At 34.2% G+C, this 19,540-nt stretch overlaps 1 protein-coding gene across 4 annotated transcripts in view; it reads right to left on the minus strand.

Annotated features, from left to right (window-relative positions):
- The window catches only part of Ten-a (Teneurin-a transmembrane protein), a 266,172-nt gene that overhangs the window by 22,677 nt on the left and 223,955 nt on the right, over positions 1–19,540 (minus strand). For 2 of the 4 annotated variants that reach the window (XM_085201214.1, XM_085201213.1), the window contains exon 7: positions 5,265–5,509. In XM_085201214.1, coding sequence (XP_085057340.1) covers positions 5,265–5,509 — 245 coding nt within the window. Of the gene's footprint in view, positions 1–5,264; positions 5,510–13,898; positions 13,959–18,100; positions 18,457–19,540 lie in introns of those variants that run through there. The other 2 variants (XM_085201215.1, XM_085201216.1) reach the window with 2 other exon arrangements.

Consider the following 19,540-nt stretch of genomic DNA (forward strand, 5'->3'; position numbering starts at 1 on the left):
CACATCAGTATGCGACACACGGCTTATCTCCTGTCCCCACAATTTAATGCATATCTAAATGAAGTGAGATCCAATACGATAAGATCCATTGACTTAAAACATATCACATTGAGGTTGTCCATTACATCGCTACGAAGAAATGGGGGAAATTTTATTTTATTTTTTCTTATCCGCTGTTCAACTTTCTCTCGACAAAGTAACTATAAATGCGTCACATTAGTATATATTATTATAAATAGATTTTTTTAATGAAAAATAAAGTTTTCTGTAGTGTGGTGTGTATGTAGGTATTTAGCTGTTTATTTTATTTCATAGAATACATTGAAATTATTGAAATATGGCGTGTTCGAAGCACATTATTTGGTGTTCGGGAATTGCATACCTACAGACTATGTTAAATAGAATAAAACCCGGCAAGTGCGAGTTGGACTTGCTCACGAAGGGTTCCGTATCGTTGTCTATAAAAACACCAAAAAACGTTTGTTGTATGGAAGCCCCCATAAATATTTATTTTCTTCTATTTTTAGTAATTGTTATTAGCAGTAACAAAAATACATCAATTGTTAAAATTTCAACTGCCTATCACAGTTCATGAGATACAGCCTGGTGACAGACTGACAGACAACGGAGGCTCAGTAATAAGGGTCATGTATTACCCTTTGGAAACGGAACACTAAAAAACCTAATATTATGGTATAGGTTATATAAATTGTATTTAAATATACATAAATTACTCCAAATTAGTTAGTTATAGAATCTTTTATTTTACGTAGGTATACGACACAATTGTTCAATATTTGCGTTCTTGATATTACATATTAATATTATTACATAATATGTTATTGATTATTTGTATTATATCTTTGTTTATATATATATTAAACGTCTTTGTAATGTCCTCCTCCTTTGTATCACAGTAATATTATATTTCAATACGGCCAGTGTTTCATAAGCCATAATATAAAGACAAATGGAAAGAGAAATAAAAATGAAGTATCGGGCGTAGTATTGGGCGTATGTAAGATATAATGTAGTGCAACCAGCGACATATTTGCCGTCGGTTACTCGATATTCATATGCTCGGCGTCAGTGCTGGGCCTTTTGAATGCAAAAATATGTTTTTTACAGTAGATAGTAAAAATAGCCTTAAAAGTCATGTCAATATACAAAAGGTTTGTATACGTTTGTTTTCAGAAATTGTAGTTATAATGTTCTACACTGATGTCAACGATATACGTTTGTAATATAGAAAAAGTATAAAATTTTGAAATTTATTTCATTATTATTTTATTTAAATTTTAATGTTAAAATATGTATATATATAAGTAATAGGTCAGATAAATTAACTATATTTTTTTAAACATAGACAATTATTTACATCATAGTCGTTTTGCCATTCACTAAATTGCTAAATTCTAGAACAAAAAGCCAACGGAAAATATATTTAAAGGGAATAAATAGTAAATGGACTTTGTATCAATGCTCCTCCAAATATTTAGAATATCATATGATATTCTAAATATGTGGGTACCTATATAGGTGTACAAGTTTTTATTATTTTATATCAATAAAATGTTTGCTTAAATATAATAAACCAATATGCTAACATTATAATAGTTGTTCCAATACATGAAAGGAAAAAATATTCGAACAAGTTTTTATAAGAACTACAGCCGGATTGAACGCGTGAGTCGTACGTGTAAGTAGGTTAAATGTAGTTATCTCTCTCGGGATCGAATCTTTGATGCTATTTTTGCGATGCCTTTAATGTGTGTGGTTTACAGTTTTATCTAAGGAACTTCCGAGTGGTCTCACGGAGATTTAGAATAAAGAAATACAAATTTATTTATTCAATTGCAAAACTAATTTACTTTTAAAATGATTATATTTAATTACTTTACTGGAACATACGAGTAATATTAAATTTTTCAATTACAAATAAAAAACCAAACATCAGAATAAATGAACACGAACTTATGAGAGTAATAACATTAATAACACTAATTTGTCTTAATATGTCATTGTTTAATATTTTTTGGCTCGCATTTGTAAATCTTGATAACACATGGAATGACTTTGTTGTTTATTGTTTTTATATTTAGCATATTTCACGTTTGAAATATTTATTATTGTGTTGTTAGTTTATAACGGATTACTAAATTGAGAGGGTTTGTTTAGGAGATAAGGCGAGATTGCGATTAGATGATATATCTATAGTAAAATTATTCGGGACGTAGGTATAAGATATTTCATAATTTATAATAACGTTAGCACAGGAGCGAGGCCCGAGGGCCCGAGGCACAAACCGCGTTGCCTCAGGTTAGCCCCATCATTTATATTTTTCAGATGTCTGTTTTTTTTATAGGTCTCGCTGTGAATGTCGGATGCCAGCTCTAAACAAAGGACGGTGAAAGACTAATGATCCCGAGTTACAATACCAAAAGCGGCGATCAATTTATTTTCATTTTAATAGTGTTTAAAATAAGATTTCAATTATGGAAATTATGATGAAAATCCATTTTCATTCGAAACTGCCATAACTTTGTAATAAATATTTGTTTGTTTGTATTTCAATCTTCATTATTTTAATAACAACATTAAAGTCATATAGAATGTTTAATTAAAATCCCATATTACAAAAGTTTTACCGCCTGATATTGTATTTGCAGCGCTGTGTGCAGATTGTAGCCGCAAGGCGACACATTATGTAATTCCCTGTTCCTTCCAGATAAAACAACAATCAGAAAAGATTAAATCTGCCTTTTATTTGTGGAAATTCTCTGCCTCAGGGCTTTTAATCATACATAAAATGTCTTCCTCCTCCTGGCATTAATCCCGGCTATTGCCAGGGTCTGCCTTCCTACTCACGGTCTTTTGCGTCCTCGGTGGTTAGACCATTGGCTCTCATGTCCTGCATCACGACATCCAACCAGCGCTTCCTTGGGCGTCCGGGAGGTCTCACTCCAGGAACAGATATAGCACTGATATATCATATATAAAATGTATATACCCAAATTGTACGTAAAATCGTACCTATGCATTTGCGTTGCATTTTCTTTCCTTAATCAAATATAATAATAATAACTAAAGTATTTATTATTACAAAACATCACTGTGTTTCTATTAGAACTCGAAATTGAACAAACTGCTAATAGCCCTTGAATATATTCATTCCTTTTATTATTTATAATGATTTACAAACTCTTATAAAAGAATAGCCTCTTTGTTTAAGTTGTCACACATTTATAGGTGGTGTGTGCTCGAATATTTGTAGATCATTGGTCCATTAGGTTCCCAATTACGTGTCAATAAAAGTTCGTTACATCGGGAACGTTGGCAACGAGAGCTACGTTAAAGTGGAGAGCCACTCTCACAATTTCGTTTAATTGTCACTCACAACCCCAACAAACTTCATTAATAATACCGTTCAACTTGGTAATGACATTGTATATAGGTATACCACTATAATGTTTTTTTATAATTTAAAGTAATAGTAAAACATGGGAGCAATTTTTTATCAATGTACGAAACTAGGTGATGAAGTGAATAGGGCTTAACATACTTTTTCTATTCAATATCCTCTTTAGCCGGGTGCTATTATATTATACTATACCTATGTATGTATGTATGTATGTGTAAACATTTGTTACAGGAACAAATGTTTATTGTCTCAGTGTATAATTTTGTTGATAAATATTAATGGCGCGACACAAACATGTGACTGTAGTGCGATGTCAGTGGGTTCGATTCCCACCCGGGGAAATTAATTATTCATTAATTTACTCACTAATATTTTCATTTCTTTGCTCTGGTGCGAAGCCAAAACAAACACGCAATGCCTAGAAAAATTTGGAAAGTCGGAAACGGGGTGTCTTTCCCTAGGTTCCTTCTGCTAACCATGCTGTAAGCTGGACATAGCGTGAAACTGATTTTTTAATGAATATATATGCATGATTATATAATACTAGCGGCCCGCCCGCGGCTTCGCCTGCGTGAACTACGTTATTATTAATTTCTGTCTCCATGAGTACCTACGTCCTATAAATGACGTCCATGCAAAATTTGAGACCTCTATGTAGTTACAAGTAGTAACATGTAGTTTCTGAGATTTCGTGATGAGTGAGTGACCTTTCGATTTTATATATATATATACATACCTACCTACTTATATATGTATAACAATTGTAGTATTTAAAATACAAACATAAATAAATTTAATTGTGAAATCAGTATGTTTTGTGAATATAATTAGTCTGTACAAGAGATATAAAACATAAAAATATATTGAGAGGGCTCCCCGTAGAGTATTATTGACATTATTATCGAAACATTGAAAGCAGTCGAATACAATATGTAACCGAATTACCTACTATGTCTCATCAATAAATTATGGCGTATTTTTATAGAATTCATCATATATGCTTATTTAACATACAAAGTTCAGAATTAAAGTATGTCACTATAACTATGACTAGTTGTGGGTTCGGTTCCCAGTCGAGGAAATAAATATTAACTTAAATTTATATTTTCATTTCTTCGCTCCAGTGTTGAGTACCACCACTCAACACAAAATGCCTCAAGAATTAGGCGGAAAATAGGGAACAGAGTGTCTTAACAATAGGTTCTGTCTGCCAACTTTGCTACAATATAATGGAAAAACTTAATTTAAAAGCTGCTTTTCTAGCTAAGAATTATTGTTATTGATACTCAAGACGTAGAGATGTTTATTTACTTTAATTATTCATATTTTACATGTAAGCCCCGCTACGTTTAATCATATGTAATTTATGTAAAATCATATAGGAACATGTATTTAGATTAATGTTTTGAAAAATAGAAACGTCGGTAACAATTTAAGCTGCATTCCTAGCGAGTTCATAAAATGTTCTCTAACGAACGATTCCGACGTCCCGCTGAGTTAGAATTATGATATATTACTAATATAATATTTCTGTTTTGTTTTAACAGTCGCATTGTATAGAATTATAAAAAACTCTTGGAGGCTGTAAATTTAAATCAATTATTTTTTATTATTTACCTTTAACTTTCTTTTCATAATAGCTAATAACTAATGTAAATAACTTAAATTCAAAATAATGTATATAAAAGAGAATCTAGACATCAACCGGAGTACATAAGTACCGACATATATAATATTGTCATATAGTTTTTATAAATAGGCTTCTTTTTTAATGTCTGTATTATACAGGTTGTTTTAAATAGTTAAATAAAAAAAGTAGAAAGAATAATAAAATAAGTCTTACCTATAAAGTAGGCGAGCATGGCCGCTAGTATGACACAGAGGCATATCATGGCTATAGCTAAGCACTTCCACGTGCAACGATGTTGACATCGTTTGTCTATATGGAAGCGGGAAGGTGAGTACACGGGCACAGGGCTCGGCTGATTGGCGCGAAGAGGGAACCCTGGCATCACCAGAGGCTGGTTGGCGAGCTGACAGTGTCCAAGAGTACCTCCCATGCCACTGGACATTCCAGTGCCGCCCATCCTGTTGAAAAAATAATAAGTTTTATAAATATGATTAAATAAAGTCTTATAATAAAATCTGACTAGATTGCTTTTAAACAATTCCACGTTACATTTATTAATATTAGATAAAATAAATATTTTTTACTCAAAATCAGTTATTATCCAAATAAGTTAATTGTATTTTTTAATAATATTGTTATAGTATATTTCTGTTGCACAATTATATCATTGTTTATGAAAAAGTAATGTAAATTCGTAAAGTAACAAAAACAGTCTGAAAAATTAATTCCTTGAGTAAGTCATTGTATAAAAGGAACTCCTGCAAAAACTGATACCTGCTTTGATTCCGTCATAAATTAAACATCTGTTCCAGCATGATGCTCACCATATGGTGAATTTTTTGATGAAATCAAAACATATCATTATTAGGGATGTTGATAAAAAAATAATCGAGCGTTTGGAAATGTCCGCCTCGAGACACCATTACCAATTAGCTTCGGGTCTTTGTCCAAAAAGATCAGATAACAATACTTATATATCTATCTGCGTAGAATTTCGAACGACCGTTGCGCTCGCCACCTGACGCCATTTTAACGACCTTTAGACAAAAGGATAAGCAAAAAATTAAAATAATTGGTCCAAGTTGAACGCGAGAGGAGCGTGACTTCTAAAAGACTTGTTTCGAGGATGCTTTTCACTGTAATTTTCTTAAAAGATTATTCAGAGAAAGAATAACTTATTAAATCTTAAACAATAAGTGTCTTGTATAATGAATGACAATGGACTCAAAAGTTAAAATTTCTGCAAATCCCATATTATTTAATTTGAATAATATTTCTCTGATTGCGTTTTTTCTACATTTTATATTTTGTATAATTTAAAAATAACCTTGTAATGGAATTTGAAGTTGCCCGCAGAGTTACAAAAGTACACTAGTACCTACCACTTAGCTATTTATAACTGTACTCGAAATTGATTTTGTTATGTGAATAGCTATTAACTTTTTGTAGATTGTAATTTTGTAGATGCTATTACTGGTGGAAGAGCACCATTTCCACGCGTTACCGAAATGACTCTACCATTTGTGTTTTACGAAATAATAATTATGTGGTCTCTTGTACGGAATATATACATAGTTTCAGTAAAGAGAGAAATAAATTATCCGTAGCCTTCATTCCAAATTAAAAGAGGAAAAACAAAGACAATTAACGAAGCTGACGACAGCGACTATTGTAGGACATTCCCGCTATATTTCAAGCGGCGGCACGGACGGGTGTTCGTTAGGATTTTGACAAGCTCTTGTCACGAGTGAGCTCTTAATGAAGCGGCAAATAATGAGGTGCGGCACCGTACGAGCCATAAAATCGTGTCTAATTAATGCGAGTTTACACTCTCTGCAATTTGAACTAGAGCATGTGAAATTTGAGGCTGAGGCCAGTCGTGGCGCAGGGGCTTAACGGTGTCATTGTAAACGCGGCAGGTTGTGAGTTCGATTCCGATTCAAGGAAATTAAATATTTAAAAGTTTAATTTCTTCGCCCTAGGGTGCGACAGCTATGCATCGGCTTTTGTAATTGTTTGGCTATCATGCTGTGTGCGGGATAGAGCGTGAAGCACAAAAAATAGCTCTATTTGAGGATTAACGGTAAATACCTTAGCAATGGAATAAAAGCAAAAAAATATCAACGATCAATTGAAGTACGTGTTTAAAACAGAAACCTGTTAGACATCCGCGTCTGTCTGCAGTTGCCCAGTTTTTACATTTCAAATAGCGCGTGCATCGGTCACTTCTAGTTCGGAGCGGGCTTGCCGACCTCTAACTCGGGAACAAGATAAAACAAAAACAAGAAAAATGCAGGCACGGGCCGTGAGAACGCGTCTTCTTCTCTGCGGCCGCTCCGTGCCAGCCATTTATCTTGAACAGTCGTGCAGGTATGGACCGGCCGGCGATGTGCTTTTATTACGTCGTGCCCCTAAATATACGTTGGTAGAAACTCTGTCTTACATTATATCCATATAATTATGTTTTGAGGAAAATTATAGCATTTGTAAAACAATATTGATAACTTTAAACATTACAGAAACATATATATTTTTCCAGCTTCATGCTGTATCCTGCATATGGCAGGGTACGCAGATGGAACCTAATATTAAGATACTCTGTTCTCCACTTTCCTTTTCCTTTGCCTTTATAGCAGAGTAAAGAAATAAAAATTGTATGAAATCATCATTAATTCTTTCGAGTGCGTCGTCCGACGTCCTCTATCTATATGGAAAAATATTATTAATAGGACATACAGGGTGAGTCATATTGAACTTTCCGGTTTTGGAAGGACGTTGCACGAAGAAGGGAAGGAGTAGAAGGGTGGGGATGGTGTCATTAGACGCGCCATGACATGCAGTTTTAGTGTGAGCAATGGCTTGGTCGGGACAACATCGTGCGTTCGTAGTTGAAGAGTTTATTAAAAATGGCGGCTCCGTGATCACAACACAGCGTGCGTTCCGTTTACATTTTGCTATTGGTCGACGTGATCCCATTCCCACTGGACCAACAATCAGAAATTGGGTATCAAATTTTAGAGCAACATCATCAGCATTAAAAACAAGACCACAAGGCCGAATTAGGACGTCAACGTCAGCGGAAAACGTGGATAGAGTGCGGGCTTCAATTCAACAATCCCCTCGGCGTTCTGTTCGGAAACATGCCGCTTCACTAGGATTATCTTTCAGTAGTGTCTGCAGAATACTGCATAGAGACCTTAAATTTCACCCATACAAGATTCAGGTAGTGCAAGAATTAACAGTTAGAGACTTAGACACACGAACAAATTTATGCCGCGACATTCAGCAGATCCCCCGCACTGCTGTTTTGATCTTCAGTGATGAGGCACATTTTCACCTCGCCGGAACTGTCAACAAACAGAATTTTCGATACTGGGCTGAGAATAACCCACGAAACCTACACGAACGACCACTTCACAGCCCTCGAGTGACAGTGTGGTGCGCTATTGCAGAGTTTGGTGTGTGGGGTCCCTATTTTTTTGAAGAAGATGGTCAAGTCGTCACAACTGTGACGAGCAGAGGTAACTACCTCTGCTCGGTATTGCGACATGCTTGAAACTTTTCTGAAACCGAAATTGGAGGAATTAACGCAGAATCATGACAACGATAACATCTGGTTCCAACAAGATGGTGCTACAGCCCATACATCTAGGCGTTCAATGGAAATCCTGCGACAAATGTTTCCCGGTCATCTCATTTCTTTGCGAGGTGACGTTGGGTGGCCGGTGAACCATCGATGAACTGAAGGCTGCAATCACGGAAGAAATCAATGCTATTCCGCTGAATATGACTCGACGAGTAATGGACAACTTCCGGGAAAGGCTTCAGCAGTGTGTGGTCAATGGAGGTAGACATTTACAGGATATCATTTTTAAAACCAACTAAATTAAAACTGCATGTTATGTGCTTTCAAACAATAAAATAATTTTTACTGCATGTCGCTTTGTTTTTAATACACACCTTATTGAAATCGGAAAGTTCAATATGACTCACCCTGTATAATGTTAAGGTTAATATTATTAATGCAAACTAAAGTAATTTTAAGAATTATGCCATACATATAACGGCAGTAAATTTATGAGCAATTGTTATGTAATTTGTATAGAGATTGTTGTATTAATCATTCCTGTAGATTGGCGAATAATATTGAATGGTGATAGTGTTCAATGTTGATTGTTTAAATGTTTCATTGTTGTAAGCTATTCAATAGATAAAGAGCTATTATAGATTGTAATAATTTTATAGGGATGCTATGTAAATAATTATTGATCATATAAAATATTTCTTTTCAGCTTTATGCTGTATCCTGCATGTATCAGGATAGACAGAGGGAGCCTAGTGTTGAGATACTACGCTCCCTACTTTTTGCCGAATTCTGGAGGTAATGCGTGTAGACTAGCACAACTCAACGAAATATTCCTTGACACCAGAGCAAAGAAATGAAAATATTAAATATTTAATTTCGTCGAGTGGAAATCGAACCCGCAACTTGTCCCGTACACGCTTGTGCCCCAACGCCACGATTGGCCTCTGTAGAAAATAATAAGGAGTTATTTATATAAAGGAAATTAGTAAACGGTGAATCATATTGATTGAAGTAAACTTAAGTAGATTAAAGGCGCTCCCTCTACAGTTACTTTCGTTGCAAGTCACTGGTATAAATTTAAGGAAGCCCCTTCAATTTAAAACGAAATGTGTTACAATGGCGTTGCCATGTTCCGCCAATTTCCGCCCTTGACGTCAGTGTAAAATAAAGTAAACTCGAAGGAGAAACAGCTATTGTATTTAAAACTCAAGACCAACATAGAAAAAATAGAGATCTCTTTCAGAGATAAGTTATCCCTTGTACATTATTCATTCTTATATGATACATAAATAAACGAAAAAAAAAGATAAAAGGGTACCGAAATTAGAGAAAATAAACACTATTTATTTTATCATTAGCTCAATCTTTCTAAACTTTATACATATGGTTGCCAGACGGTGTATCTCACGTTTGACGTAACACTCGAAAAATCATCGCCGGATAGAAGTCTTCTAATAACAGTTTAAAAATAATCATTTAATAAGTACATGCTTATAAATAAGTGGATAGAATCAATCCTTTTTATAATTAAAATTATAGTTCCACAGAACTCTATTGAGTGGGCGTTATATCATAAAAGTAATAATAGTTCGAGACTTATTGATTAATATTAATAAGTTTTTATTTTTATTGGTTATCAATTCATGTTTTTTGTGTTATGTTTCATTACATTATAAATTTAGAAGTAGCGTATATAGAGGCATTGGCGAAGAGGCTGTTCTGGGTTCGATTCCCACTCGACGAAATTAATTATTATTTATTAATATTTTCATTTATTCGCTTTGGTACCAGGTCAAATGCACGAGGTATAGTTCTAAAGGGTTCGCAGGTTCTCAACACAAGATTTCCTCTACTCTATCCTACCCGCCTGCTCTTACCCGCCTACCCCGCTATATGCGGGATACAACTTGAAGCTGAAAAAAAACATATTATATAGAATGCGATACATGAAAGACGATAAATTCGTATTTAGCGCAATCCAAGATGCAAGATATTACGATTTAAATCCAGCACTCTCGGAATCGTTGAACCCGTTTCTCTTATTAATAACCCTCATACCGTGGTGTTTGTTTTAGTCGCCTCCGGTTCTGTTAGGTAATGGTGAAGTTGATTCATGAATGGGAGAGTGCCCCTCGCACTGTGAGTTCGCACACACGAATATATTTAACAAACATCGTCCTCCTAGAAATACTTATCTCGCGGCGGAAGCTCTTATGAGTTATTGCTGAGGTGGAAATTGTTAAAATATTTTGGCTGTACCATTCGAATAGACTGATGATATTTGAGATGATTGTTTTTTTTTTATATATTACAAGAAATTGTATGAAAATGGTCTTAGGTACATACCTATTTTTAAACGCAACAAATGTGTGTTCGATATTCATTCGAAGGAGTTAATTACTTAATGTTTTCATTTATTACAATAAATAAAGCAAAAGGCGGCGTTGAATTCCGCCACTCAATATGTAATATCTCGAAAATTCAGCGAAAAGTGGAACGAAAAATCTTAACACTAGGTTCCCTTTTAGTCATAAAATTTTGCATTTAATAAATTTAGGATTATTGCAAGAAAGATTACATTCATTATTTAGGATAAACCTACTAGTGGGCGCACAACATACATTAACTGTGACAGACTTAATTTATTAGATACTTATGGCATTTTAAGATAATCTCCTGCTGTGATATCTAACAAGCTTACTACAATTCACAGCGCTTGCAGCACAACCACCTACTATCAACAGAATGAATGGGAATGACTGAATAAGCAGCCAATTACCGTCCGCCAGTCCGCGGGGACCCGCGCGTAAATAACCGTGCTCACGCGCAGAAATCCGATAGAGATAAACAATTTTCCATTAGCAACGCCGCGTAGGGACTAGGCACTGAATATTATGGAATATATGTCTAATTTCCATATCTAACTGCAAACGGCGATAACCTCTTATTATAAACTTGTCATTGAAAGATATTACTAGGTACCTTAGGTATCTAATACTAAATTGATGCAAATTTAGCACTGTAATTCGTTCTGCAAGAATGGCGTGGCTTACAATTTAATATGAAACCTACGTAGAAAGTTTCACATTTGTAAAGTCTGGTTTAGTATTAAATTTATTGGCCCCCACATTTTTATTTATAACAGACAACTGTTATTATTACAAAATAAAATAAAAATCAGCTTCCCGCACACAGCAAAATAGCTAGAGGGAATCTAGTGTTAAGACACTCTGTTCCCCATTTTTTCGCCGAATTCTGAACACATTGCGTGTTGAGTGGCAGGAATCAATGCTACGCTTTGTCTCGACACTAGAGAAAATATAAAAATATCAATTTAAATAAAAAATTCAATTCCTTTAGTGGGGGTCAAACACACAACTGGCCTGGCCTCAATTATTATAAACGTAACTGAAGGAATCATTTGAGATAGCCATCGCTACTAGCATCGTTCTGGGTGCGCAACGCAGATCTTAACTAAAAGCCTGCTATTGTTCAGCGAAACGGAAAAACGGTTTCGCAAGCGAGCCCCCGGCCGGTCGTATTTCACCCCGAGTTCAATATTATTTCGACAGCGGTACAAAGAAGCGGAAGGCCCGTGCCGTCGCCGCGGGCCTCTGCTCGCATCCTTCCACAATATTGTCCTCTCTTTTGCCTCGGGTTACACTGTAAATATTTTTCGGTAGTCTGATTGAAAAATTTTATCACATCTACCCCCATTTCTCATATCAGATTGGGGCTTTTCGACCCCACAAGTATTGCGAGCGTATTAGAATGTAGTAGACCCAGACGAGATAAAAACATATCTAGGAAATTACTATTAAAGGAAAATTTAGTCAATAATAAAAACATGCAGTAAGTATATTAAAAAACTATACGAGAAAGAAAAATACATAAATTGTTGTTTTTAAGTAACCATTTCAATTTCAGTTCAGCTTTTATAGCGATAGGGTACATAGAGCCATATAAAATAGGTCGAACAACCAAACGGAGAGAAATGGGGCACGAAGACATGGTTGCAGTACATTAACTTTGTTCCGCAGATTCGGGAGGTCCCCTCATGAATTGAAATACATTGAATTTTCGTTTCATCTCCATTTTGGCCCATACTTACTTATGATCCGTGAAATTTATTAAAAAGACAATTCTACGCGTAGTATTTTATGAATTAAACACGGTCGGTTTCGGGTTTTGGAATTATACTGCACGATTTGAGCTATTCGCAATTTAGTAAATTAGAACTATTATTTTGAAAATGTGGGTAGATTACAATATAATTATGAAGAATTCAAATCCTTCTTAAAACAAACGTTACAATACTAAAAAAAAAAAATTTAAAGCTACAAGACTTCTGGAAAACTGTGTAAGTAATTGTATTCTACTACATACCTAAGGGAACCATTTGATCGGACTTAAGCTGCATAGAGAATCGTTTTACGGTTGACCGACGCCAGCAAATGGTAGAGTATTGGGTCATTGGTTTTTCTTTCCAGATCGATTGAAATGCTAAGCTGGCATCACTAGTGAGATGAGCATTTACATATTTAACGAACGTTACACTAGTTAGTGACAAATGTAGTTGAAAATTAAAAATTTAAAAATTAAATATATTTTTAAATATTAATAAAAAAAATCAAATCAAAATAAACTTAGATGGTATATATTATAACCTAATTATGTAACTTTTCTAAAATAAATATATTTTCTTTATTTTATCTTAGTTCAACACTATCTTTACACCGAAAAGGTTAAAGCAATTTTAAATGAAACTTATTAAGTACTCGGCCGGTTAGGAATTATATTACTTTTTATACTTAACGTATACTTAAAAAAATATAAAATTATTTTAATTGATATAAGGAGATCATAAAGCTACTTTAATGATAAATTAATATGAATATTTTAATAGCACGATAAATAAAAAAATACTTAAAGAAAGTTATGATAGAACTAAATCTAAATAAAGAAAAATAACGTTATCATTACATTTTTATATTTCCATCGGTAAAATAAACTCGTACATTTCACAAGTCTTTTTTAAAACTACTAAACGAAAACATATCGGGATCTACTGTAGAGTATAATAATAATACTTGATGCACGACTCGACGGCATAACCCTTCAAAATGAAAGGGGATTAATGGATCTCGACTGTTTGGTATTACTGAAGACTCTAATTACGTATATGCGGCGTTCGGCTAGAGTTATGGTAATGTCTGGTAACCTTCGTAGATATCTGGCTCGACGCTGTCTTTGATACTTACGCCTCTGAATTTAGGGTCTGTAGGGCGAGCCATTCGTTGGTCACGCCCGGTGACGTGTACCTTGGACAAGACCAAAACGTTTATTAGAAAGAATCGTCTGCTTTTATTTTTCTTAGGTACTCGGCTTAATAGGTCTTTTTTATATTCCTGATATAATATCTTAGGCCGTAATGTGTGCTTCGTTTAAAATTCGGTTTATTACTGACCTATTGGCAGCCGGTATCTATTCCATTTCTCGTTTTACGGGTAAAGTGCTCTTGTGTCGTAAATGAACCCAAAAAGACATTCCGTTGTTAACTTACTCGTATGTATCTTCCTTTAACCGTACCTACACTGCGGTAAACTGTATGAATTTCCGGGCACAAACAAAGGCATTCAACACGCAAAGCTTGCGGTACCGCGAAGTCCTAAAGGGTAAAAAGAAAAGGCGTTTCGTGGTAAAAAGTGAGTTAGGGCGCTGTTTGTGTACGGTGAGTGGTGAGTGTTTAGATAAGTGCAGCGTGGAGCAGACGTTTGTTATCTCTTGAAAGTTGAACTGAGTCAAATGGTGTCATCCTGTGTGGTCTGTTTAGTTAACTATTTCAATACAAAAATTATTTTTCTAACTTAAATTTTATATTTTCATCATCTATAGATAATATTTATATAGTTTATAATAACGCTATTGATAAACAATAAATCGAAACAGTTTTTCAGAACAACCATTTGGATTACCGTTAATAAAGAACAATGACAATTTTCTTATAATTATAATAATTAACGTACCATAATTATACCTGAGGCAAAGAAATGATAATTACCTTTATTTTTACCTCTCTCCCTTCACTATTATACCATATTTGTCTACAAATAATGGAACACCAAGTCAATCAATATTGTATAGAGACAATAGGCATCTCTTATTCAAAACGGAAACTGTTATGGCCGCGTCATTGTATTCTAAGCCTTAGCAATCCGAATAAATTATTCAAAATAAAAGTAGTATGTTTACAAAATCCGTCAGGGAGAACTTGGAGCATTAAGGATTGTTGGTGACAGTAACTTTTACATACATAATATTGGAACTTAGCAGGAACGCAGGATGTCGATTGATGTCTTCCAAAGAGATTTACGTCCGAGCTCGTGACTGTGGCATTGTTAAAGCTAAATCTGGATTATCCTTTCTAAATATATAATACGAAATAAATAAATATTTCCTATTGTGTTATATTGATTTTGTATGTTTATTTAAAGACGACATCGTGAGAACAAACTTCAAGATTACATTTCGAGAGATAGATAGCAGACGTACGTACGTGAGTGAGGTCATGTAATTGGTTCATTTAACCAGATCAATTATGAACGATTGAAGCACCAAGCACGAAGATTCAATTTAATGAAATGATTGTGTCGATATTATGGATGTATTAACGTTGAAAGAAGATAATTGAATTTCCTGGACGAACTGTAGCGGTTAGTGCGCGGCTCTCCGAGTGCCCCTTTCATATGCCGCGCGATCGGGACACACTGAACGTTTTGATGAGGCGTTTCCTCTAATTATTTGATTTATTAATAAGAGGTGGATTTGGAATTTAAAACAATCTAACAGTATGTTCTAAGAAAGTATTATACCTTACCTAAAGTAGGGTTAAGATATAATTGTGTTTGTTAAAAATAGCTTAAATTCATTAATAAATAATATAACTAGAAAAAAATATTTAATATTTAGTAATGTTAAATAGTAATATGTTTATAATATAGAACATTAATAATAAAAAAAATATACAGAAGGAAGTACTATTTTCGTCGAGATTGATCATTTTAATTAGGTTAGAGACTGTGTTTGAATCTTTGAACAAATTAAATAGAAGGAAACGTTGGTGTGGCGAACGATCAGCCAAACGCTATATTAACTAAGTTTGAGGTTTATATTGGACTTTGATGTGTGAACGGTGTTTGCGCTGTCCGGGCTCTATGGAAATGATTTCTTGCTCGAATGAACTTCCGTTTGAACCGGCAGATATTTGATGATGAAAGACAATATTCAGAAGACAATATGTCTTCGAAGATCGAAAACGGACGAAATGGTCCACATTTCAATATCTAAACGTTTGTTATGATTTAGCTTACAAATAAAGTAAATGGTATATTATTCTATAATTCATTTTTATATATGAAATTTAGTATTAATTAGGGATTAAATTTTCATTCATAAATACACAAAAAGAGGGCAAGACGAATTCGCTTCGTTGGAAACGGCTGGAGGGGCACCCTCGATGCTATCTGTCCGCTATTGTTGCGTGCACTTAACCGTCACATGCTTTGAGCTTGTATTCATTCCTTGTTAACACATTGTAAAGGAAATTACATTCTTCACACAGGGAATACGACCTCAGACACAATTTCCGTTATCGATCATCACTGTACCATGTCAAATTGCTGTCATTATAAAAGCTAATAATAAATTAAGCTTCTCTACACGCATGTTTATTCTTAGACTGTGGCCGGTGTTGGCGCAATTGTATGGGTGGTGTGTAAACGTGACAGGTTGTGAGTTCGATTTCTGCTCGAGGAAATAAATTAATATTTTCAATATTTAATATTTTCATTTCTTTGCTTTGTTGTCGAGGCCAAGCAAGGCTTTTAGTTCTATCTTTTATCTTCTCAAAGTGGAGAGTGGATTGTCTCTACACTGAGCTCCCTCTGTCTAGCTTGCTACATGCGGGATACAGCGTGAAGTTGATAAATATATATATTCTTAACGTTTCTGGAATCTTATTATTGCACTGTTACTACTATTATTTATACAAAATTACACAACAAAGTTTCGTTAAGGTAACATGAATATAAACATCCTTACTTTGCGTAAGTTTCAAAGAATTCAAATAATTTATTTACTCTTGTATTTGAAAGCAAAAGTCAATAAACAGAGGTTTTATTGAACTTTTTGCATCTGATTTTATTATTTTCAATCAAAATTGAACTAATTTTTTTTGAAATTTCTTTTTATATATGATTCTACGATAAATATATTATATTAAGAAATGGGGGAAGAGTGACAATTGTAGCGCCGCAGGTGGTGGTAACGGCCTCTCTGTGTTATGTCCAAACGTGCGCCAAATATAAAAATATGATTTACGAGATACCATGTAGAACTGCACATCCGCCGAGACAGTGTCTAGTGGACCATTAACACAGATATTTATATACATAAAATATAATATTGGCACAGCCCAGAATTGAGCTGATGTAGAATTTTATTACTTTTTGTCTTAATAAAAACTGTTAAGCAAAACTTAAATAAAAATGCTTTATTACTTAGTTTTGATTTTTTTTAACAGTTTGTTACAATTTACTTCAAAGATTTAATGTAGATAGAAGATATCTTATGTTATTAGTATTATATATTACTTACTATACCACAAAGTTCAAATTATTGACTACTATTAAAAATATCACATAACCATTTAAAATTCAATGTATTGAAATTACCAAAACAAAAACCTTAAGAAATTTCCGTTGCTTTTAACCATGTAAATCCCGTAGGACCACCGAATATACGTAAGTAGCTCAGAATTAGTTTCGTGTAAAACCTTACTTTAATAATTTTGTGGTCTATAAGTACTGTGGGGCTTCCGTCATGTTTGCACAGTCGTACGATATGAAATAAATGTTTTCTGGCTTCAGGCAGTTTATTATTACTTTGGAAAGCCGTATCAAGAGAGTTCAACTACAAGGGGAAGGTAGAATGTAGGGGTCCCAAAGTAAACAAGTGCGGCAAATTGATTCAGCTAGTCCATCAAATAGGATATTTTCTTTTTTTATTCAGATTTTCATTCGCTTATTCCGCTATAATATTATGATTTACGAAAGATTTATGAGCTGAATTGTAAATGTGTGACGCGTGAGTTCAGTTTTACTGTGCTATATGGTGAAAATAATGTATAATATTCATAGTACTAGAGTTTCGTGTAATTAATATAAATAAACGTATATTACATTAGGGTCTTGTATATAAAAAAAACTGTACTTGTAAATCTCCAAAAACTTAATTAAACAAAAATGAAATTAATAATAATGTTACAAAATAAAAAATAATATAACTCTATTGTATATTTGAAACCATTTCTTCCTTAACTTACTTGTCCTGATATAAATTTCAGTATCCATAACAAATTAAACGACTACAAGCACCATCTTTACGGTAGTCTGTGCAAGCTTACCTAGGATCCACGAAGGGTTCCGCATAGATGTTCCTCACGGGCTGGCGACGCGGGAGCGGTGGAGGTACCGGGCTAAACCCCTCCATCATGTCCTCCCACTCGCTGTATTCACTAATAAACAGTTCACTGCACAACTATATTTTGGTCTTCATACACAACATCACTGCTAATTTATATCACTGCACTAACGTTTGAATCGTTCATTATTTATAAAAAAAATATTTCACTTTTATTTGTTTATATTAATTATTAATAGTTGTGAACATATTTATTTAAATTTTAATTAATTCTGTGAAAAGAAACGTGTTTCGTGTTTATACACAGTTTTTAAGCTCTGACACCGCCACGCGCATCCAGACCCGGCGGGAGCAAGTGGCTGACTGTGACTGCGAGAGCGAGTCCCTCCGCCGTGGACGCCCGACCCTTGCCTTGCCTAAGCTTTTGTAGTTTTTGCGCTCGCGCCGAGGTGCCACAAAAGCTCGACGAATTATTAGGCGATCGAACAAAAAATGCGGACCGTACGAATGACAGCATATTGTAAGTAATAGACTTGACGCAACCGAATGAAAAGCGCGGCCTGCTCCACCCGTGTACGACATGACGTGATGCGGTTAAAATTATTTCAAAGAATGTATTGTGTTGGGTGAAGTGTGAACAGCGATTTTTTTTAAAGTGCGTTCATTTTTATATTAATAATAATAAATATTTTGTTTTCAGGAAACGTTGTAGCAAAAATAAATGAGTTTTTTTTCGTTTCTAAATGATGCGTTATTTTACTTTTTGCGTATTTTTTTCCTATCATAGTTTTTAGTGGCTCTTTCAATACCGAAATATTATAAAAGAATCAAATTACACACTTTTAAAATCGATTATTGCATTAATTATTTTTTTAACGCTTTTTCCCACTTTTTAACCTAGTTTAACAAATAAATAATTATTTGACAAAAAAAACTCAATTTATTCTTCTATTTAAAGTATATTATTTGCTCTGTTTAGTAAACTGGCTCTTTTAAACCACTTCTCCCCTATACTCTCTATTCCTACCTTCTATGAATACGCGAATTTTCATACATACATACGAGACGAAGAAACAAGCTTTAGGTTTTACAAATGCAAAGTAAAAAACAAATGTCACTACTTATGCGTGAGCAAATGGTGAATTCATATTTGATGTGAGGTAAGTAGGGTATTGCGTGTACGGGATTGTACATCTCTCTCCGCTCCCTTTTACGGCGGAGAGGCGGCTGGTTGATCTCAGTGCTTTGCATGTCAAACAATTACCCCCACACATTGTTGAGGACAAATACGACGGGCGTGCACCCTTTATCGTTGAAATGTTTATTTTCAAAACTCGTTACCCTTTTTTTAAAAATTTTATTTACGCTTACAAAAAATTTAATAAACATTCATGATTTATTGTTAATTGTAACTCATTTCTTT

Source organism: Heliconius melpomene, chromosome 17, assembly GCF_056956725.1.
Source record: "Heliconius melpomene rosina isolate 202511_hmr_F chromosome 17, ASM5695672v1, whole genome shotgun sequence".
Taxonomy (NCBI): domain Eukaryota; kingdom Metazoa; phylum Arthropoda; class Insecta; order Lepidoptera; family Nymphalidae; genus Heliconius; species Heliconius melpomene.